Raw genomic sequence first — 23,441 nt, 5'->3', positions numbered from 1 at the left:
TGAGGCACACCGAGGCAGCTGCTTTGTTTTTGTTTTTGGGGGCATATAACAATTTCTATAGCTCTAAAACTAACTTTTTTACTTACTGCATTTGCCTCAATGTACACAAACCATCGACCAAAGATACTCCAGAATGCAGGAAATCGCTACTTGCAAAAATAATAATGGGGGGGGGGTGCCCCCGGACGCCCATAGACCGTTCTTCCTCGGTGTTTTTTTAAGTCTGGCTACGGCACTGACCTGATACATATTATTGACATGTTTTGTACTAGTGCCTGGCGTATTTTATCTTAATGATTTTGGTTTGTGATACAATCATCAAAATTTGCATTATAATTCCTATTAGGTTACTTATTTGGAAAAACCCATTAGTCATCTTTTTTTAAAATGGCGGTCATTTTCAAGATGGCCGCCAATCCCGGTTGATAGAAATTATTCTAATACAAACGTTGACAAAACAGTTCTTTCTAAATGATTTTGGTTTGTGATACAATCATCAAAATTTGCATAAGTATTCCTATTATATTATTTGTTTGGAAAAACCCGTTAGCCATCTTTTTTTTCAAAATGGCGGCCAATTTCAAGATGACCGCCAATCCCGATTGAAAGAAATTATTCTTTAAACAAAAGTTGAGCAAACAGTTCTATCTTAGTGATTTTGGTTTGTGATACAATCATCAAAATTTGCATATAGGTATTCCTATTAGGTAACTTGTTTGGAAAAACCCGTTAGCCATTTTGTTCAAAATGGCGGCCATTTTCAACATGGCCGCCAATCCCGACTTTTCTTAATACAAAAAATGCCTAAGTAGTTCTACCATAATGCATTTAGGTTGAAACAGTACATTTGCTGTTATAGAGAAACAAAGTTATATAAGACTTTTTTGAAGCTCTTACTTTCACTTACGACAACGCACAACCAGGGAACACTGGAAAACCACTGCCGTAAAACTCAGCATGTCAGCTAAATAATCTCTAGTAAAGCTAAGTGTCCCAGATGCTAAATAACAAGCCCCATACCTGTTGTCTTGTTAAATGCAGGACCAGTAAGATAATAATTAATACAATGAAAACTACAGGGACCTGCCCAGTCAAACGTTCAAAAATAAACTATTTTATAGGGACAGGCAAACGCCTTAACGACAATGATCTATAGACACAAACATATAAACATCACATACACAAATACAAATACAAACACCCAAAACAAACTTACACCATATAAACAAATACAAACACCAGAAACAAACCATACTATCATCAAAATTGCTTTACCACCAAATGATGGGATACCTTCCTGGAACGGTTAGTGAAACAAAAGTCCACTTGAACTCGAGTCTAAGGTTTAACTTGTTAGTATGGCCATAACGTCACTGTTGTCCCATCATCATGTACGAGCAATTGCTTTTAATTAATATATATATATAAGCCTCATTGGAGCATGCACCAACATGAAAACATTATAGAATAATGCAAAAAATAACATATAAACTGATGATTTAATTTTAAGTACTCAGCGAACAGATACCAACATCGTCTGTCAACGAAGCAATCAAGCCGTAACCACAGTGTTAGCTCTTAAGAGATACTATAAAGTATTTCAAAGACAACTTTCTGACATAACTCGCCTTAACAAGGTTTAAAATGTTGTCTTCATTTAGTCATATAATGAAAGTATCATTGTACAAACAAGATGGAAAAACACAATATACGCATTAGCAAAACAGTGTCATTGGCCTGAAAAGAAAGGTTAAGATAAGTTTGGCATTATGTCTTAGGGCTGCATATTGAACTGGCGGCATTTCAGTCCACTGGAACCATCAAATGATCAGATGGATAGGAGCCGTTGATGAGGCAGAGACTACTTCCTTAGAGACAGCAAAATGCTTTCTGTCTGCTTCAAGTGCCATTAGGACACATCAAATGCACCAGGTTACAGCTAGCACTCTCTTCAAGCTACTGTAAGAAGCCTACAGGCTGTAGAATGTCAGCAAGTTTTCAGGGGCCAATGATTATATGTATCGTTGACTGCTGTAAAAGTCGAAAAACTGAAAGTCCACTTCATGTATATCATTTTAGAAATGTAGTGTTGACAATGAAATTAATAATCTTGTCCCTGGTCTGATCATTCCGTGAAGCAGAATTTACATTATACCATCAATTGTTGTGCGTGCAGATACCACTCTCTTTTGCAAACAACAATGTGAACTATGCGTGATGGCTCCAAATACATCTAAGACACATGTTGGTGCTTTAGCATGCACATCTTCAGCCAGCTGCAGAATTCCATAACGGAATATCTGTTGTTCACAAATCTAATCGTGAATTTTCAGCGTAAGCTATTGCAAATTAAAATACCAGACATTACGAAGAGAAAGAACATACACGAAAGGCCTTCTATGATAAAGCACAGAAGCTGTACACTAAAATGATATAGGCAATGCTACTACTGGGGAGAATTAAAGTATTTTACACTGAATCAAACACGTTTTGCACATCTTAATGCTGCTGAAATGGTTGCTTCTCATAAGATCACGGTAAAACCCGCTTCAATAAGTTCCTGAAAGGGATGGATACAGTGCTCATTTTATTAGCCAAACAAGAAGAAAACGACATATTTCTTTCGGCAAAAGCCAGAGCCGATAGCGGATGATTCATATGGAAAAATCTTAATAAGGACGACTGTCGTCTGTTTTCTACACTTATTCTGCCTGTCTAGAGAATGTGACCGTTTTTTCTTCAGCAGGAGAATCAGTCTTTTCCCGCTGCACTGAGTGATACTTGTAATCTCCATAGCTGCCTGAAATCGCAACCTGGGTCAATTCTAAAGGCTGGTGTCCTTATTTTTGCCAAATCGACTTAGTATGCATCACTAGAAGTAGTCTCAAAAGAACAAGCACGTAGTTGTACTTACGCGTGAATATATATTTTGTTTGACGTATACACGTCCTCTCCTTTAAAATCTGAAACACGAACAATGCGAGGAGCTAGACGCAGAGTTACTGACAAAGAAAATCCCATAATATTGGCGTAGCGTCTTGAGAGATAACATGCAACAAGACTGAGCAATTTAACTTTCTGACGGGTAAGTTTGTGAAGATGTGTCCAAATAATAGTTAACAGTTGTAATCACTCAAGAAGATGGTATTGTCACCAATCAGTCAATACGTCTTGAAGGATACAAACATTGCAAGAATAAGCAGATACTTGAATCTTCTTGCATGCAAAACACACAGCAGCAGACGATTACAAAACCATTATGATTTAAGCCAGCTACACAGATGTTCTTGTCATTGCGGTCAATGTTATGCCAATTCTACAGCGCCTTGATGTAGAAAAGCTGCAGGATGCATTTGGTCAAGAATAACACTTGAGGTTCCATTCATATTATGTGTGTCAATTGGCCCAGAAATCCAACGGCCTTCTATTTTTCCATACTTTTATTGAATGTGATGTCGTATCTGCATTCCGTTGACAAGGGAAATAGAGTGCATGACAAACATGGAATGTATGCTTCTACTGTTTTCATAAAACTCAACAACAATTGACAAAAAGGATCATAAATTTCATGAAAACTTCGTAGTCACTATGTGATAGTTCTAGCGCCACTGATAGTATTGACGAAGCAAGACTGACATTGTTTGCTCAAAAACAAAGGTCATATGAATCAATTCCTCCTATGCAAGAAGCTTTTATTCAACATGTTAAGCGTGCTGCATAATAAGCCATTTGCATATGGGGCCTATCATCTATATGTCAAATGGAAATCGAAAGCCCTACTGACAAGGGCTGGAAAAATCACGGTGATATGTGGCAAAACTTTTTGGACAGCACTTCCCACAGTGGAAGTGTTATCGATTTAGACTCCCGCGTACAGCTCTGTGTCAATACAATTGTGCAGGCTAGAATGTATTCAAAGTCAGGACTTGTTTTTAAATAAAAAAAGAGAAAATAACAGAGAAAAAGCTGAAAAAAAAAGAAATTAAAAAAGCTTATATTTTTTTAATGAAACACATAAAAACAAAAAACATACAAAAATATACATTAGGCCACAACAAATTGATCATTTGTTCGTCGGATTTGCCGCACCTAAAATTCGAAAAACGAAAAAAAAACAAAAAAAAAACGCTTTTTTGCGCCCGCACTTACTATTTGGCCGCGCATATTATTTTTTTTTTGTTTACTTCTGAATTTCCTCTATTTTCTGAAGTTCTTTTACTAAGAATTTAATCCTTCAACGTCAACTTCGCCTTTTTTGAAGGTATTTCCATGCTTTACATTCTTCGGGAGCAAAATTTCCTCGTGTCAGGACAAAATCAGGTCCGGGTAACCGCAATACAGCCGATATTTGTTGACAGTCTTTTTTGTCGGGAATATTTTGCAGAACGCACCGTTGTTATTCATTTCCGGTATTAATTTTCGGGTTACTTTCAGTTTTCGTAATGTAAAATACACGTTTTAAATGAAAATCAGTGTCAAAGTCAATGGATTACAGTCTTCAGTAAACAACAACAGTTCCACAGCGTCGAAGGCAATAATTATCTATGTGTGTTTTAAGTAATTCATTGTTTTGTACTCAAAATTTTGTGTTAAATAATAACTAAATCGGATTTTGAGTGCAAAACTTATATTAAAATAAAATCCGTAGAACAAATGATCAATTTGTTGTGGCCTTACTACCTGAGAAATCAATGTCTTATTTTTTTTAATCTGATTTTTTTTAAAATATGCATTTAATAAATAAATTCTGATCAAAACCGGTTTAGTTTGGTCATGCATGTCAAGTTAAATAATAAAAACAGTAATGATTAACTTGAATGGCGGTCATTTTGAAAAAAATAGCGGCCATTTTGAATTTTTCGTGGCTAACGGGATTTTCCGAATAAGTAGATCCAAAAGAGTCTCCATGTCAATTTTGGTGCTTGTACCACAATGTAAACGAAGTTTCACTAATCTGTCGGGCTAACTTTGAATATGGGTTGTACACTTTAGGATATGTTTGTTGGGCGAAATAAAATTTAATTAGTGCATCTTTGATAATTGTAACACATTAATTACCAAATATTTTGAATTCAAACCAGTTTTAACAATGAAAATGCGATCAGCCAATTTTGATAAAATTTGAATATAAAACAACATCGCCTTATACAAATCATGTAAACTTCCACACTTATAGGGAATACAGATGGAAAAGTGGAAAAGTGTTATGCACATTTTCTATTCACCATTTTCTGTTCTAGAATTGACGGATGTCTTTGTCATTGCGGTCTTGTGGTGTGTTTTTCTGTATAACGTGAAGCTCGTTCGCCTTCTAAATCGGGCCATGGTGAAGTTCAAGTCAGTTCCTGAAGTGAAAAAGTCGTTGACATTAAATTATGATACACATCCCATACCAAACTGAGAGACTCGTGATCATTAGCGATTCTCAGAACTAAAAACGTATCCTCTCAAGACTAAACAATTGTGCAGAGTTGTGTTTGCAATTCACCAAAATGTGGGTAATGTGCTTGCAATAAACAAAATGGCGGGGGGGAGGGGGTGTTAAGGAACAAAAAATCGGCCAAGAAACGTTTACAGTCGAGTAATAACCGTGCAATTTGGAAAATAGGAATATATACATGAAACCACAATTACAACATGCAAAGATATCCCATATTTGCCGAGAAAATACGAAAATTTGTAAATAATCAACACGTTTATTTGTAAACATTGCTTCCTAAGCCACAATCTGTTCATTAACTTTTTTATCTTTAAAGTTATGATACCAAACTAAGATTATGCTTTATGCAACATACTAGCATACTACACATACATTTTTTTCATAATTTAAAGAAAAAGTCCAGCAATACCAGGCAAAAATTGGTACCTGAATCGGTACTTTTCATTCTTAATCCGTCATTTTGATTGCCATGAAACATTTTTCTCACTTAATGTTTGCATGAAATGAATTTACGCCCCCCCCCCCCTTTGTTTTTCGATGTAGATTTACGGAAAGCAGCAGTAAGCTGGAAATCATTGAGAATATGAGAATATTGAAATTATATCCCCAGTGGCAGACTTGGTTTCGCTCCGAGCCTCTCTGAATTTATAGTTTAACATAAGAAGTGCTGGAAGTGCTGATTTAAACCATCACAGTTGAAGTTTAAAGAGAAAATATGAGAAATAGGTTAATAAATTGACATATACTATAGAAATCATTAACCAAGCTCGTTGGAATAATTCCTCCCGGTAAGTGTGTATCCTGCCCCATTCCGCATAATTATTGTATATGGACCTTAATGGGGAACCTATTAAAGTTACTCCTAAGTCCATGTTATAGTTCAATTTTGGCAATGCTATGGAGCGGCCTACCTTGGCCTGTCTTGGCCTGTCGAGGTCCGCCCGCTCTTTTGTATGCAGATCGTCACAATTGGACGTAAACTAACTGTACAGAAATTTAAAAAACAATATACCATTGGCCTTGACCGAAATAAAAAAGCAAATACCAAGTATATGTAACCTTGTCTTATTGACAATAGTTTAAAAAGTAAGCATTGGTGATAAAATAAACTGACTGAATTATACTCTATAAAACTGTTTAAGTTTATTCGTCAGAATCGATATACATTAACATGTAAAATTAATGAACGGAAAATTTGAAAAACCCTCGATTGTCATTGGCCCTCACTAAAATGCAAGCACAAATTGACTTTAGGTCCACATAGTTTTGTTTGGGCTTAAACGTTTTTTTCTCAGGTTACAAAGTATAAGTCTTCCTATGTCACCAAGTATTCATATTGGAATAGTTACCAAAATAGAAACGAGATAAAACAGCACTTATTCATTCGTCAATTCGTTCGTTCGTTTATGCTTTCATTTATATTATCATGTATATGTGTATTCCTTCGTTCCTTAATTCATTCATTCATGTATCTGTGTATTCATACGTTTGATCGTTCAATTTATTTATGTACTTATTCAGTTCATCATGCAGTTATTCATTTATTCTATCGTTTTTATTAATTCGTTCGTTCGTTCTTTCGTTTGTTCGTTCGTTCGTTCGTTCGTTCGTTCATTTATACAATGCACTATTCCGTGTATATTTATCACTACCCTAAAAGAGGTGCATATCCCTTGTCTGAACAGTTTTCCCATATAGAGGATCCGTCAGCTATTACCGGCCAAACAGTACTATCATATAGTTTCTTGAATGCATTGTATAGGACACTACCAACTGATACGTATTACATTTTGCTATCAATAAACCAAGGGTTCTAACTGCACTTTTGACAATACATTTAGACAGTATAAAATGGCATTATATTACAATCAAAATTTTCATTATGCAACAGGCCTATGAACATAAATTGAACGACCACTTTTTTTTCGAAGTGAAGTGGTGTGATAACGCGGGATCGTGGTGGTACACACGACCAGAGGTAAGAAATTTCATAATGTATTTGTTTTCCTCTACATTGTCGCCGTTTTCCTAATCATTCGGGATAAACACGACATTTTGTATGAAAAGTATGATCCTCCAGCGTTAAAAGTAAAAAGAACAGCGAAAAACACAACCTTAAAATGGCGTGTATAAGAGCTGCATATTGGTATCGGACCTATCGCTCGTCCGTACAACCGGTTTCTGATAAAAATAGCTTGATCGGAATGTTGGTCATGACCAGTAGACGAACCCTATTGATTTTGTGGTCAGTGAGTCAAAGATCAATGTCATGGCAAACTTGAGCTGACAATCTGTTTCGGCTCAAATAGTGAAAACCGGTTGGGCCAAGGGAGATCAAACTTGGTATGCTGGTTGGTCATACACAGTTGCTGGTCGGCGTTATTTTCGTTCAATTTTATTACAAACAGTATACGAGATTTTATGTTCACTTCTTACGCAAAACACATCTTTTCTTTTTCACCATCCCCTTAACAGACATTGTACTATTTAAGTAAAAAATGGTCTGCATTTTGGTGTTTCTTATGCATATTCTTTTACCATAGTTTCATAAAGTGTTGCATTGGGCAATTTTTGGAAGTAAGGCGGGTGCGTGTGTGTGTGTGTGGGGGGGGGGGGGCATTTTAAATAACTTTTTCTTTAAACTTATTATTTGTTGATGCTTTTTTGTATTTCTTTTAATGAAAAAATGTCAGAATAGAGTCAGATATGTGCCAACATAACTATCTTCCCCGAAATTGCTCACTATTTTAAACGAAAACGTTGTGTTGATCGATCGCGGAGCCAGGGGATCCCATCATGGGATTACAGGAAATTTAAGCAAGTGCCCCGAGGGCAGATTTAATTGACACCTGTATATTGAACGTTTTTAAAAGGCCTAGTTTAAGGGAATGTTAATGAAGGCATGACAATCCCCTGCTGTGCATCCCCTGCTAATTATTGTATTGTATTGCTAATTGCACTGGTGTCACAGTAGGGGCCAATTTCCTGTGTATTCGTTTCTTGGCTCAGGCCCATTTTGGGTGCATTTTAATAGTAAAACCCCTGAAACTGCATAGCAGGATACTCAGATTTGAGATCTGATAAGACAATAAGACAATTAGATTAAGATCAATTAACAGACTTTGTGTACAAATACACGTTTTTTTTGGTTTGTTTCTTGGGGGGGGGGGTGTCATTTATTGAAGGATTAAGCTTGGCCTCTAAATTTAGGGCCTGCAGTGAAGCAGAACTCGATTGAAGGTCCAATAATTAAATTATTTAAAAAAAGGAATATTTAGTTTTGAGGTTCAATATTTAACAAGCATGAATCATATATCCGTTGCACAATAAAACGCTATATAAAAGGAGTCGAGTATTTATTACTAAAGAATATTTTAATAGACTTTCAATCAAAAAGTACTTAAGTTTTCCTGGAAATGTCTTAATACCAAAATAATATGTTTATGTGTCAAATTCATCGGAACTACCCAATCAACAATGTCTTGACACATTGTGTTGATTGCACCAATTTCAATAAGATAAATGCACTTTTGTAACCCGGAAATGAATTTCATCCACTATTTTTCATTAATTTTCTAAATAACTTTCTTGTTTGACAAAATACCATAAATTACTCTCAAGACATTGTTAAATACGTAGTCTGTGGCATTTTGACATAAAAACCCAAAGTAATTATGTCGACAGACTTTTCCGAAAAAAAAAATGTGAATCAGTGCTTTTTTATCCAAAATCTGATAAAATCTTCTTTTGTAAAATTTGTTTAACTCCTTACTACCCCAAAACATGTCACAAAGAATATATGTTTCACTCCCAAAGAGATCGCTCCACAAAACTAAAAAATATAACTTTTTAAAGTCTTAGTTTTTGACCTTCCCCACCCACTTTTGCCCTTAAATTCATACGAAACAGTGACCATATAATCGTCTTTACCTTACGACTTCTTCATATCTTCTATAACATGTATATTGCTTGCAATGTTATATAATGTGATATATATTAAGGATTATCATTTGTCACGTGGATTGCCGGTTGTTAGACATGTAACCGTGGCAATAAAATGTGAAATTGAGAGTGTGTGTGCTTGCGTGTGTGTTTGTAAAATTTAACAATACTTAACGTTCAAATTACAAAAAGATTTCGGTATTTGAATGTTATCGATTGAGACATTATGTATGTTAAGTGCGCCGCGATAACGCTTCCAATAACAACGAATACTTATTTACTTCCTGATCGAGATATATTGGATCATATTGACTATATGCGATGCCATTGACATTATACCAGTATTGGCAAATCGGGATATACGTAAATATTTCAATAAATAGTTCAACAATTATCAGATTGTTTTTCAAACTGTGTTATCATTGTTGAATACGAACCTCATAGGAAAGTGATAAGACATTAAATAAGGCTAATAATAGGACGAAATCGAAAGTAGAAAAAACCTTTCCTACTATAAGCGAATTATTGAAATGCGTTCGAAATAAATATGATATAAACGTGCTATTTTACACACAAATATTAGGAATAATTATGTCTAGCTCATCTAAAACGAAGAAAACCATCTCTTACAAGTTGGTAGTAGCAGCTATCGACTTTGGTTCTACGTTTTCTCGATACGCTTATTCCATGAACCACGATTTTAATGAAAACCCATCTAAAGTGAGCACCAACTCAGACTGGGTGGCTGGGGGACAATTGATTTCTCATGAAGCGCCGACCGTGCTCTTACTGAACCCCGACAGGACGTTTAAGGCGTTTGGATATGACGCGGAAAGTCAATACGGAGAACTTGCGGCGCAGGACGCTGAGAGAGACGATGGAAAATTATTTCACAAAGAGCACTTCTACTTCAGAAGATTCAAGATGAAATTGTACAAAACAAAAGTAAGATTTTGTAGTTGTATATGAGTGTCGGCTAATCTTACTGTTTAACACGCTGATTATATTGACACTTATCAAAATCAATACATACACATGTGAAACAAACATACATTTTGAGTGATAAACCTTTTACTACTTACTAAGTAATACATTTATGCAAAATATTAATTACTAATAAAAATGAGTGTAACCGTGTATTTAATAGCTGAAAATGCAATAATATTTAATGATTGATGAGTGCTTAAATATTTACAAGAGTTTCAAGAGTTTATTGGCGAATCGGCATGTTTGCCTTTGGCCATTTACAAAGTATCTAATTATGGCCAAGACACAAAAGTATATTGATTTATAAAGCAATTATGTGATAACATTAGATATATATTCACAAAAGCAATATCCTAATAATATATACGAAAATATATACGAAAATATAACCAATAGAAGCAGCTAAACTTCTAGCTTTTCTTGTCTTAATTTCATAGCACTATATATAAACTTTTGTTTAAAGCTAAGTTTTGAAAAAAAATCCCTCTTTACTAACATCAAATATTTAAATTTAGCCATATTTGGCCAATTAAATTTAATATGATGTTTGTTTTTTTCTAAGATCTGAATAGGCTGTACAACAAAGTAGAAAATGGTATTCAGACTCCACAGTATCATGTGAACAGAGTTTACATTTTCTGTTTTCTCTGTTAATATTCGTATACCAGTCTCTATTTCCAGTGAATGAGATGACAGTCTAAATTCTGATAATTCTTTTCGGTGTTTATCATTTTTGACACACGATTAATATTCTTCAAATAAAAATTCTTTTTTAAATCTACTATAGTATTCCATTTTTGGTTGGGATGTTAAGTTATCATACCACGTTTGAATATTTTTGGGTTAACAAAGGAGAATACTTGTATTCTGTATTAAACTCAACTAACAAGTTACCATAACCTATTTACAGTGATCTACTATAGTCTTATAAGGTAGAAATAACATGTTCTTTGCGCCTTTCCTTCAAATGAAACTCGGTATCTTTTATAAGAACCATTGTTTTCGACATTTATTCATCCCATTTGGTATACCAAAACAATTGTAATAATTGTGGTACATCTTATTTGGGAGTAAGAGTGCATTTTTAAGCAATAGCCACTACTCTTAACAAGCTGATAAGATATCAACACAAACGTACGAAAATAGGTGGATAGTATACACAACGAATTAAACGAACAGGTTGGCAATAAATTGGATCGATTTGTGTTAGGATTAAGTTCGGTTATTTGTTAGAATTTGTATGCTACATTTTCAAATTGATTTATTCCTTTCAGAATTTAATGAGGAGTACAGAGATTGAAGACGAACAAGGGAGAAAGATGAATGCGATAGAAGTATTTAGCATCTGTATTAAATACTTGTCGGACGAGTTCAGAAAACTAATTAATAAAAGGTAGGTTAATTATCAAATGCGATTTAAAAAAACAAAAGTCAAACCCACTAGCCATTGGCAAAACTAAACTTTGCTTACTTATCAACTAGGAAGAAACATCAAGAATATTTGTACTGGAATTTTACTTATATTAAACATGAATGAACTCATTCGCAATTAAGTGTGGCACTACTCCCATTTTAAAAAAAACTCCTTTCGAAACTGTTTATCGTTCCGTTAAATAACATTTTCAAATTGTACCAAGCAAGTCATCAAAGATAATTTCCCTTATGAAAAATGTTATTTTGTAATTGACAAACAAACGATTACATACTGTTTCAGAGTTACGCAGATCAAAGAAACAGACATTCATTGGGTGATAACAGTTCCCGCCATATGGAACGACGCCTCAAAGCAGTTCATGAGGGAAGCTGCAGAGAAGGTATTTACTTTAAAAGTAAATACAAAATACAATATTCGGTTATTTCTAACAAATGATACTACATTTTATTTTAACATACAAATTGAAAGCCCAGTCGCCAAGCGCCTATATTATGATCAAACGTAATGCCGTAATCCTAAAGCTTAATTGTAAATCGATAGAAAAAGCACAAGCAAGACGTCAGAGACGCAATGGGTATTGAACTGGTTTCAGAAAATCAAACTGTTAACATTTGTTCAAATACCAATATATTTTACGAGTATAGACATTTTCGTTTACCGCATAAATGTCATGCACAGACCGGCCTTGATGGTAGCCGCCTAACGATAGCATTGGAACCTGAAGCAGCCTCGCTTTTCTGTATGCACGTTCCTGTTGACAAGATGGCAATTACTGGAAAACCTGCTGTCAATAAGTCGCCGCAGATTTCTAATTTTCCGATAGGAACGAAGTATATGGTGGTTAATGCAGGAGGTAAGCGTTTGATATTTCCCATGGAAAGAAAAACTAGCTAGAACATATTAGTTAAAATAATTTTATAATGTTTAGTCTTCTAAAATATGTTCAGTAATTGTTTCTTTGAAATTTGTAAAAATATGTGCTTTCAATAAAGTTAATGAATATAAAGTATATAAGAAAGTATTTAGTTTATTTCATAAGACCAGTTAGAAAAGTGACTTAAGATAGGAAAGGAATTAAGATGTTTAATAAATACCATCCCAGTAATCGTAAATGCAGGTTTGGCTTCATGCGATCTCAAGTTATGTGAATAAAACGGTTTTTCAAAGGTACTTGTCACAGAGATGATGTTAGTAACTTGATTTTGATTTTTTTTAAATTGAGTTCAATAGTTTACTTACTTTTATAAACAAAGACCAAACAGCAAATTACAGATAATCATGTGCACAGAATTTAGTAAATCAGGGCCTTAAATACTTTAATTCCCAATAGCGTTCCTAATGCTTTTCCGGGAAGCTAAAGTATTTTCTGTCACATTTTCAAATATTATTAATAAATAATAGAGCTATTTTTTGTGGATGTTTATAATTGTGCTTTGTTTACATTTTACACGTTTTTTTATACAAGTCTGACCTTTAAAATCGTGAAAGTATTCCTTTCAGGTTGTCGTATATTGAGTGGTTATTTTTTCATCTCAAATGTTCAGGCGGCACAATTGACATCAGCGTCCACGAGGTAATTGACGAAGGTCATCTGAAGGAGCTCAACTGGGCCAGTGGTGGGGCGTGGGGAGGTACTATGGTGGACAAGGCATTCGAGGACTTCATTATTAAACTATTTGGTGAATATTTGGTTAATGTTATTACAAAACAGCGTTCTATTGTTTAGATATCTTGATTAATTTGGACGCTAGTGCGTAAGCATGTATTTGAGACAAACCATCATATATGTATTATACAATGCAATATACACGTGCCGTTTATTGCATGATTGAACAAAGATTAATTGAGTGTTTGTTTCAGAGACTGTTGCTAGATGTTATGTTTTATGGTTCTTTACAGGAATTAAAAGTTACGAAGAATTCAAGAAAAATCATGTTGAGGATTTAGTAGACCTACAGAGGGAACTTGAATTAAAGAAACGAAGTATTTCAGTGAGTAAAGAAGGAAAAGAAACGCTCAAACTCCCTGTGACCCTGTGTGACGTATATACAGAGTTGACGAAGAAGAGTCCACAAGATGCTATCAAAGACAATAAAAAATTTGCAGGGAAAGTTACCTATACAGCTGGGAAATTGAGGGTTGACTGTGATGTTATGAGAAGCTGGTTTAAGGAATGTTGTGAAAAGACGATTGACCATGTCAGTAAATTGTTGAAACAACCAGAGAGCGCAGGAACAAACACAATTTTGATGGTCGGTGGATTTTCCGAGTCTATGATGCTTCAAGAACAAATGAAAGCTGCCTTTGGCGATAAAAGGTTAATCATACCTGAAGATGCTGGATTGGCTGTGCTGAAAGGTGCCGTTATTTTTGGACATGATCCGTTGACGATTGCTTCGAGGATTGCCAAATGTTCCTATGGTATTTGCGTGTACCGGGACTTTAACCCTTCCGAGCATCCCCAAGATAAACTTGTACGGCTCGGGAGCAGAAAGAAATGTAAGGATATCTTCGCAAGACATGTGAAAAAAGGGGACGAATTAGTCGTTGGCCAAGCACAATCAACTTTGCGGTATTCGAAACTAGAAGAAGACCAGATATCCCTTGATTTTGACATATATACGTCCCCGGAAGATAACCCAAAGTTTGTTGATGGTACCGACTGCACATTCCTCGGGAAACTCGAGGTAGAAGTTCCGCATGAGAAAAGTAGAGGGATAGGGGTGTTCGTCAGCATGATATTTGGCGGCACAGAACTGACTGTAATAGCGAAGGAGGAGAAAAGTGGAAAAATCAAGAAAGCCACGTTTAATTTTCTGAAATAAAGTGTACTATTTGTGTAATTAAGTTTTGAAACAGTGAAACACATGTATATTGTGTAAGAATATAAAACCTTTTATTTTCTGTGACCTTATGTTTTGAATGTTTAACGGTAATCGCAAGTTGTTTGTGTGTGTAACTACTGTTAAATGCAGTCCTTTTAATGGCGAAATTAAGTGTGGGAAATCAAAAGTTGCTTTTAAACTAACACACTGGCGGTCGGAACTCTTCAAAAGACGTTGAAATATATACTCAAATCTTGGGCGGTTCCAGGAATTGGCGTTAGAGGGCACACAACTTAAGGGCACAACCTTTTGACATGCGCATCTCACCCGAAAGCGAAATTTATATGGTGTAAGATGTAGGAAGCGGGTTTTGCCCCCCCCCCACACACACACACACCAGAACATTTAAACAATTTCTGTCCGTTATAGTAGATTTTGGGCGTTTTCTTTCTTTCTTTTTTCTTCAATAATGACATTAAACTTTGCAAATATTATCCTTTAAGTCTACGTTTTGAATAGCGTTAGTAACGCGATAAAACAAAATGCTTCAACGTAAAAGTATCCCTCGCCTATTACAGAGTAAGTCTCAATCTTTTTTGTTCTTGACTTTTCCGACGTGGGTTTGCTCCCCACTACAACCAGGCTTTTATACTTTAATTGTATCTTTTTCTGCAATTTCGGTATCAGAGAGAAAATAATTAAAAAAAGTGTTTTATGATGCATAACCGTGAAAATACATTCGTTCCAAATCATGAGCATGCCCCTTTAAGTCGTTGCGCATGCATAATGCAATGGGTCTAACAAAATAAGATTGATAAATTAACTTGTTTTGCCTTGTTTTAACTTGATTTAACTTGATTGGGTTATACTGATTGACGGATGGATAACGACGAATTGTTTAGTTAAAGATGTACTTTTACTCCCAATTTTTTTATCACAATTAATCCTATTATTTTAATCTTCTTAAAAGGATGAATAAATGTAAAAAAGAATGGTTCTTATGAAGGATACGGAGTTTAAATTGAACGAAATGTGCCTAAAACGCGGTATTTCTACCTTACTACTATAGAAGGTCGCAATAAATCTTTTAGCATTCACAAATTATTTAATATTTGTTCGTTTTTAGCTTATAAGTACTCGGTTACAATCTTGTTACCAGTTTTTAATATTTTCCATAAATGCATAATTTAGTGCTAAGTTAAAAGTTTATCAGTCAAAATTTATGTTTGTTATACATGTGTATGTATTGATTTTGAATAAGAGTCTCACTTTAAATATCGACGGATGTGATTCATTCGTCTTGTTTTCCACAAACTATATAAATTGTTCGTGGAAAGGCTTTAGTAATATACTTCCGCGTTCAGTTATTTGGTTTTCGATCTTACAAAATGATTTTTTGATCAGGTGTGTAAAACAATACAATATTAATCGTTGTAGTAACTATTTTGATTGATCTTACTTTAAAAGTATGTCCATAGATTTAGAAAACATCATGTGAAACGGACAATAATGATGACGTATTGCTAGTTTTTTTTTACACTTATATAAAGTATGGACTGCTTTTTTGCAATAACATGAACGCTAGTTCAAAGTTTATTTATTTTTCTCTAACTGTTCGTGCTATTTTAGATATGTTTTATAGAAGTGCATTACACAGATTATACGAGTTATCATGAGTTTGTACATCGCGTGAAATTTAGCATACACATTCAGGAAGTAATTCATGGACATCAATAATTTACTGCATTCAAGGTCAGATAAAACACACAACTTAGATTGACATTATGTTTTTTCCGTTGTAGAGTATTAATCATGTCTAATTCACAACAATGGGCGCAACGTATACATAATGACAGCAAAGCAGCTACTGAAAAATTGATGGAAAATCGGAAGAGACTGAAAGTTTTTAGAGATGACCCAGGGATTATACAGAAAAATCCAAAGGGAGCTTTTGACGAATTCCTCAGATGTATGAATGAAACTGTTGACTTTTGCACCGACATGAAGGTACAATGTTACTACGTGCTATATGAATGTTAGGATTTGACGTTAGAGGTACGTGCTATATGAATGTTAGGATTTGACGTTAGAGGTACGTGCTATATGAATGTTAGGATTTTACGGTAGAGGTACGTGCAATATGGATGAGAGGATTTTACGGTAGAGGTACTTGCTATATGAATGGTAGGATTTGACGGTAGAGGTAAGTGCTATATGAATGGTAGGATTTGACGGTAGAGGTACGTGCTATATGAATGGTAGGATTTGACGGTAGAGGTACGTGCTATATGAATGGTAGGATTTGACGGTAGAGGGGGAGTATCTAATGGGGCGTAAAGTATTGACCTGCGCCCCTCCCGTTAACGTGTACGATTTTACGGGGGGGGGGGGCGCTGCTCATTTAATAGTGGTAATAAGCGTTACAGGTTTTATGCGTTAATTTCGAATAACATTTTATTGCCAATAAGTTGTTTTAAACATAGAGTCCCACACGCAAATAATAGAGCATGCACCATTCCGGTAATGAGGCTCGATCAGGGCGGGTTTCATTGCTTATTTATGAGGCTAGCTTATTGCATTTGAGTTTGCTTTGTGCTGATATAAAACAATATTGACAATTATGCGCCCTTTTAAAGCAAGTAAAAGCACACGCAGGTGTTTACTATTTGTATATATTTTTTTTAGAGAAAATATGTACCAGATGCAAAAAACTCCGGAGTTGACCCGGCAGCATCACGGGAAGTGAAGAGACTGCAGGAAAAGGCGCAGTCCCTCGAGGATCGGCTAGCGGAGGCCCTGAAGGCGAAGGATCAGGCTCTCAATAGGTATATTCCTAAATAAGGTTTTTTCTTGTCAGAAACTGAGATGAACGGAATGTGTGCTTCATAAGCTATCATTACAATCACTGAATTACATATGTAGATGTACTCGATGTAGAATTGTACCTTCAAAACACTTTACACACGTGCAGCGTTGAGTAGTGGAACATTCAATGTACTGAGTGCGAATGTACATTGGCGGCAAAAACACAAATGACTTAAAATAAATGCCAACTGTGCTGTCGAAACATAACCCATTGTATCTATTAAGGAGGCAGGTTGGACTGAATGGATGATCCAGCTAAGGCAAGACTATGTTAATTATATAACAAAGTGACAATAACAGCGTGCAGGGGTGTAACTCACTGTAGGCCATGTAGGCTGCGGTCAACACATCCTTTCTGGACAATCTAAGACATAAACATCCCTGACATATACATTTAAGGCTCCAAAGAAGAATGTATGGGAATCGGTTTACTTTTAGATATATTTGCTAGTAGAAAATATACGCCAAATTGTACCGACCCGAACCCAAAGAGAAAGTATGCCTACAGGTAAACTTTAACCAAACTACACTCCTGGAGTGTCTATCAAAAGATACATTCAGTACTCACAAAATGTCCGCTACTTGCCGAACGGCATGCGATTGATTAAAGTATAGTGAAGTCAAAACACTATCGGAATAAGTTATTATGTCTTTTTATCCTTCAAATATGTTATTGTTCGACAGATTAAGTGACATACAGTGTCGTCTGCTGAAACAAGGGAACCCGGACATCGCGGATCTGTCTGACGACAATCGTCCCACGAACCTTGGGCAGAATTTCAAGGGCCTGTATGAAGACGAATGGACGGACGCTTTAACGTTCCTTACAGAAAGTAGAAAGAAGCGCATCTCTGACGAGAAAGCCGTTGAAACACTGTATAAACTGGTCCAGGTAAAAAAAATAAGAATAGAACAAAAAACATATCTTGTGGTCTGTATAATAATGCAGTTAGTTATAAAGTCAATCTGCACTTCATGCAATTTTTGTCCTTAATCGTAACTACATTCTGGGACTGATGGAAGATGCAAACACAAACTATTGATAGATTCCACTTCTTTCAATTACAGTTTCGCCTACTTCAGACCCTCAAACGAATGTTATATAATTAAGAAAAGTAAGTTTTAACCACATAGCAGCTAGGGGAGTTTACACTTTGCATATGTTTCAAACAAATAAGTTCATTTAATGACACCACTGAGGCGTAATACAGAGCCAGTGGTAGGAATGCACTCGTCTAGGGTCGGAGAGCTGGACACCAGACATGCCGACATGACTTTATACAACGGCTAGATGTAATTGAAACGTACATGTATAAGGCATAATTCCTGATTTTCAGACGTGTAATAACCTGTTGGAAAAAGAGGTGGTGCTTCTTTTGGGCAGGGCCAGGGAGCTGGTGACCACTTTAGTCTATCAGTGAGGGATAGATCGGGCTAAAACATAACATGGATAAAGTACCGTTCCTTATTTACAAAAGCGTAACGGCCTGTGCGAAGACGGGGCGACGCTATTGTGAGCCAGGATCGCGGAGTTGGTCACCAACCATATACCTACCTGACTCTAAGTGACGGATAGTTTGGGCTGAAAATAAGCCGTATATTTATTATCTCATTTACAGAAGTGTAAAAGTCTGTGCGAAGAAGGGGTGGCGCTACAGTCGGCCAGGGTCGCAGAGCTTGTCATCAGCCCTGACCTGGCTGGTTCTCCTATATCGGACGGACAGGTTTACACTGGATGAATTCAGTTATTATTTTCTCCCGTAAATGTAATATATCAGATTCACTATAAGGCATTTAATCCATAATTAAGCAATGCTTTGCATTACTCCATTCACTGTTTAGTCAATTTTCGATTAAGTTGTTAGCACAATATAAACTTCCCAAAGCTTGATTGAATGTTGGTTGTTCGAAGGAATAGTATTAAACCTGTTTCGCTAAAGAAAATTAATCTTTGAATCGCATTATGCTAGGAAAAGTCACTGCCGTAATTATGGAAGGTATATAAACTTCTTCAGACACCAAGTTCCGTCAACCAGCTACCAGCGCAAGCATTGACACCAAATCGAGCCCTAAACATTCCGATGAATGCCGCTGGAAGTAATCCTGTATGTTCCGATTCCCAAAACGTCACATTTTGTTAATACAGACAGTCTTATGTAATTGCTATACTTTACTGTCTTTTTTAATATTCATCCTGTTCCTGAGCATCATGCCCCTCTCTATCTGTCAAACGAACACTGTATTTCTGTCTTTTTGTATCTTTCTCCACCACTTCCATCTCTCTTCCTCTTTTCCTCCTTTTGCTTCTCTATTTCTTCCCTTGTATCTCCAAACTACAACAATTGGCATATTCTTCTTCTTTCATTCTATTTTCAAAACTGGCTGTGTCTAAATAAGTTACAACTACTGGTATAAGAATTTAAACACTGCTTCTTATAATCATGACATTGGTCCGGACGTTTGATTTATGTGCGGCAGATTTAAGGTGTATGCTACATGTTATGTATTTTAGATAAGGACAGGGTTTGCATCTAGTATGAGCGCAGCCACAAGAATGCGAGCTGAAGACGTTCAAACCCAACAGTTCTCAAAAACGTTTGTGGTGAGAAGGGACAAGTCAATCGAGCAACAAGGCCAGGGGAAGGAAAAGGCAGTAAGTGAAATTGACATGTATATAGATAGCACAATTAGATAATTGAATAGTATACCAGTACCGAAAAATAATTACTCCATTGGACAAACATTGTGCCCATAAAGAATGTTTCCGAAAACCCGCCTTTGTTGCCCTAAAATGAAATCGATTTAAGAATATTTTGTTTTGTTTGAAGCTTGAGGGAGCAATTAAAGACTTTTGCAAGAATGTAGCCCCCTTGGTCATCGAACAGTTCAATATTGAGGTATGTCAAAATATTAGTTTGAGTTATACTTAAAAGTTAAACCTATTTGAAATAAGTTTTCTAAGTACGCCTTACAAGTAGAAATTGTTTGTTGCATAAAACCTGGACGTACAATTGGTGTGAATGCATCTTAAGTCAGTATATTTGATGCTAAAGAAGATTAGTACACCAAACTGTAGATACCAGTCCTTTTACGTGTCCTTAAGCGTGTTCTCACAGTGTTTACACACAATTCTTCTAGACACTGATTTCGAAAATCAACAGTACACAAGAGTTCCCCGCTGACATCTTCGACAACAAAGACGTGATCAAGTTTTTAACCAAGTGCGTGCGTCTGTGTTGGTTAATGCAATCCCAGTACCCGCCCATGATGCTTGATTTCTCCCACAAACCTGGAGATCCATCCAACAAGGATATTCTGACAGCATATTCTGCCCGCGGAACAAGAATTGCCTTCATTGTATGGCCCCCGGTAAATTTACACAAGGGCGGACCTCTCGTCTCCAAGGGATACGCAGAAGGAAAGAACCCATGAATTGCCTCAATGACTATACATGTATGTTGTTTTGCTAGCAGGTCTTTATTTGCACGCGTTTTACAAGAAGTTTGGCTTAAGCTGTTGTCTTAAAAATATATTTAATTTGTAGTATCCGTAAAACAGTGTGAGTGAGTGTTTTGTATTACCTACAGCACAGAGTAAGTGAGTGTTTTGTAGTATCTGCTACACAGAGTAAGTGTGTGTTTTGTAGTATCTGCTACACAAAGTAAGTGAGTGTTTTGTAGTAACTGCTACTCTGACTAAGTGAGTGTTTTGTAGTAACTGCTACACAGAGTAAGTGAATGTTTTGTTGTATCTACTACACAGAGTGAGTGTTTTGTAGTTACTGCTACACAGAGTAAGTGAGTGTTTTGTAGTATTTGTTACACAGTGTAAATGAATGTTTTTTAATATCTGCTACACAGAGTAAGTAAGTGTTTTGCAGTAACTGCTATTCTGACTAAGTGAGTGTTTTGTTGTTACTGCTACACAGAGTGAGTGAGTGTTTTGTAGGTACTGTTACTCGGACTAAGTGAGTGTTTTTAGTAATTGCTACACAGAGTAAGTGAATGTTTTGTTGTATTATCAACTACACAGAGTAAGTGAGTGTTTTGTAGTTACTGCTACACGGTGTAAGTGAGTATTTTGTAGTACAATGTATTTGTTACACAGTGTAAATGAATGTATTTTAATATCTGCTACACAAAGTAAGTGAGTGTTTTGTAGTAACTGCTTCTCTGACTAAGTGAGTGTTTTGTAGTAACTGCTACACAGAGTAAGTGAGGGTTTTTTTGTAGTTACTGTTATTGTTTTGTAGTATCTACTATACAGATAAAGTGAGTGTTTTGTAGTTACTGATACACGGAGTAAATGAGTGTTTTGTAGTATCTGCTACGCAGAGCAAGTGAGTGTTTTGTAGTATCTACTATACTGACTAAGTGAGTGTTTTGTAGTAACTGCTACACAGAGTAAGTGAGTGTTTTGTAGTATCTGCTACAATGACTAAGTGAGTGTTTTGTAGTATCTACTACACTGACTAAGTGAGTGTTTTCTAGTAACTGCTACACTGACTCAGTGAGTGTTTTGTAGTATCTGCTGAACGGAGTCAGTGAGTGTTTCGCTAAACTTTGTAGAAACATAGTGGAGCATTTAGTTGTGATACTTATTCAATAATATGTTTACATGTCAGTTTATCCGATGCATTACGTAGTGTACATGATCATGTGACGTTGCATTTAGCTTAAATATTAGCCAACAGGGTTTCAACACACTTTTGCGGTTTACTGTTTTTAACAACTTTCTTTGACTTTTGAAGAAAGTGTAAAGTACTGTTTAGGTTCTAACAATATTGAAATACATTCGTGAAGTGATATCGTTGGAAAACACAAAATACTGACGATATAAAATAGCGATACTGTGGATATTAAGTACGTCGGTTGATTTGTTGGGTTGGATGACTTCGATTTGCTTGCACAAAGTCCATATCGCTGGAGGCCGATGCAATGACTGATAAAATCCCAGATATCAACCCAATTACATAGTATATTACTGCATACATTTGACGTATTTTAAAATTAAAAATAATAACAGGTTTTTTTCACGAACGCATTTAATTCGACGACAAACGTGCAATTTCTTTTGCGTAGTATTGCGGATGTAGATGCGCGCATGCGCTGTCGTGTTACTGTGTGATATGAAATCAGAAATAACGTATGGTAAATATCAAATTTATGGAATAAAATGTGATGTTTACAAAATTGTATTTAGATTAAACACCACACATTTAAAATACAAGTTACATATTTGTATAGTATTTCTGTTTTGTGGCGAATTCAAATGGAATAAAGAACTAGAAAAATGAAGATATATTTATCAGTCGAAATATTATTATTCCTAACACTAAAGAAACTCCAGAGCCAAACTCGTTCTGGAAATCGGTAGCGTACCGTTAACTGTGATCCTGTTAAATGGCAAAAAGGCCAAAACCAAAATATCGAAAAGCTACCATAAACAATCGCAAAATAACACAGTTTACATAATTATCAAACTATTTGTTATAAATAAACGTTGAGTTACCTCCTTAGAACGGGGACCTGAACAAAGGGATTCACTGGGGTTACAGCTATCACTTATTTGTCACAACATTTATCAATATTTCGATGGTAACTACATGAAAACCGTTCAAGGCACATCTACATCAAAATACATGGACGAGCATAAATTTACTAATTTTGATACTCTCACAGTCGTAGCGCCTATTAGATATCTGCGATGAAAGGAAGCTTACGTTACTTGATTTAACGATATTTTACATTTCCGGGTACGAACCAAAACTGGTTATATGTACTGGTCAATAAAAAAAAGAAAAAGAAAACGGTGAAACCAAGCCGTTATACAGAAGCATCATGTCTTAAAATAATGGATGTAATGAATTAAAAGAAAAATGCTAATGCAAAGTATCAGATCGCAATGTGTTATGAAGGATAATTGTGTTGTTAAAAAAGGTCGAAAA

The 23,441-nt window shown here is 35.7% G+C and overlaps 2 protein-coding genes across 2 annotated transcripts; both read left to right on the top strand.

Annotated features, from left to right (window-relative positions):
• The first annotated feature begins 9,489 nt into the window (after positions 1-9,489).
• Positions 9,490-15,838, top strand: LOC128227703 (heat shock 70 kDa protein 12A-like). The gene is made up of 6 exons (XM_052938473.1): positions 9,490-10,327; positions 11,644-11,762; positions 12,084-12,183; positions 12,483-12,657; positions 13,349-13,483; positions 13,704-15,838. Exons 1-6 carry the CDS (start codon positions 9,974-9,976, stop codon positions 14,627-14,629), a joined length of 1,809 nt encoding a protein of 602 aa, XP_052794433.1. The 5' UTR covers positions 9,490-9,973; the 3' UTR covers positions 14,630-15,838.
• A 62-nt stretch (positions 15,839-15,900) lies between these two features.
• On the top strand, positions 15,901-22,770 carry LOC128227706 (uncharacterized). Its single transcript, XM_052938476.1, has 9 exons — positions 15,901-16,033; positions 16,432-16,636; positions 17,315-17,454; positions 18,179-18,386; positions 19,114-19,218; positions 19,510-19,599; positions 20,007-20,147; positions 20,323-20,391; positions 20,633-22,770. Exons 2-9 carry the CDS (start codon positions 16,442-16,444, stop codon positions 20,924-20,926), a joined length of 1,242 nt encoding a protein of 413 aa, XP_052794436.1. The 5' UTR covers positions 15,901-16,033; positions 16,432-16,441; the 3' UTR covers positions 20,927-22,770.
• Positions 22,771-23,441: the final 671 nt, after the last annotated feature.

This window comes from Mya arenaria, chromosome 3 (assembly GCF_026914265.1).
Source record: "Mya arenaria isolate MELC-2E11 chromosome 3, ASM2691426v1".
Classification (NCBI taxonomy): Eukaryota; Metazoa; Mollusca; class Bivalvia; order Myida; family Myidae; genus Mya; species Mya arenaria.
This window is presented reverse-complemented; position numbering and strand designations above follow the sequence as displayed.

Coding starts and splice junctions, on each gene's coding strand:
- LOC128227703 (XM_052938473.1), top strand. CDS start 9,974: ATGTCTAGCTCATCTAAAACGAAGAAAACCATCTCTTACAAGTTGGTA. Junction 12,184..12,482: donor TGAGGGAAGCTGCAGAGAAG/GTATTTACTTTA, acceptor TGTCATGCACAG/ACCGGCCTTGATGGTAGCCG. Junction 13,484..13,703: donor CTTCATTATTAAACTATTTG/GTGAATATTTGG, acceptor GGTTCTTTACAG/GAATTAAAAGTTACGAAGAA.
- LOC128227706 (XM_052938476.1), top strand. CDS start 16,442: ATGTCTAATTCACAACAATGGGCGCAACGTATACATAATGACAGCAAA. Junction 16,637..17,314: donor ACTTTTGCACCGACATGAAG/GTACAATGTTAC, acceptor TATTTTTTTTAG/AGAAAATATGTACCAGATGC. Junction 19,600..20,006: donor ATGCCGCTGGAAGTAATCCT/GTATGTTCCGAT, acceptor TATGTATTTTAG/ATAAGGACAGGGTTTGCATC.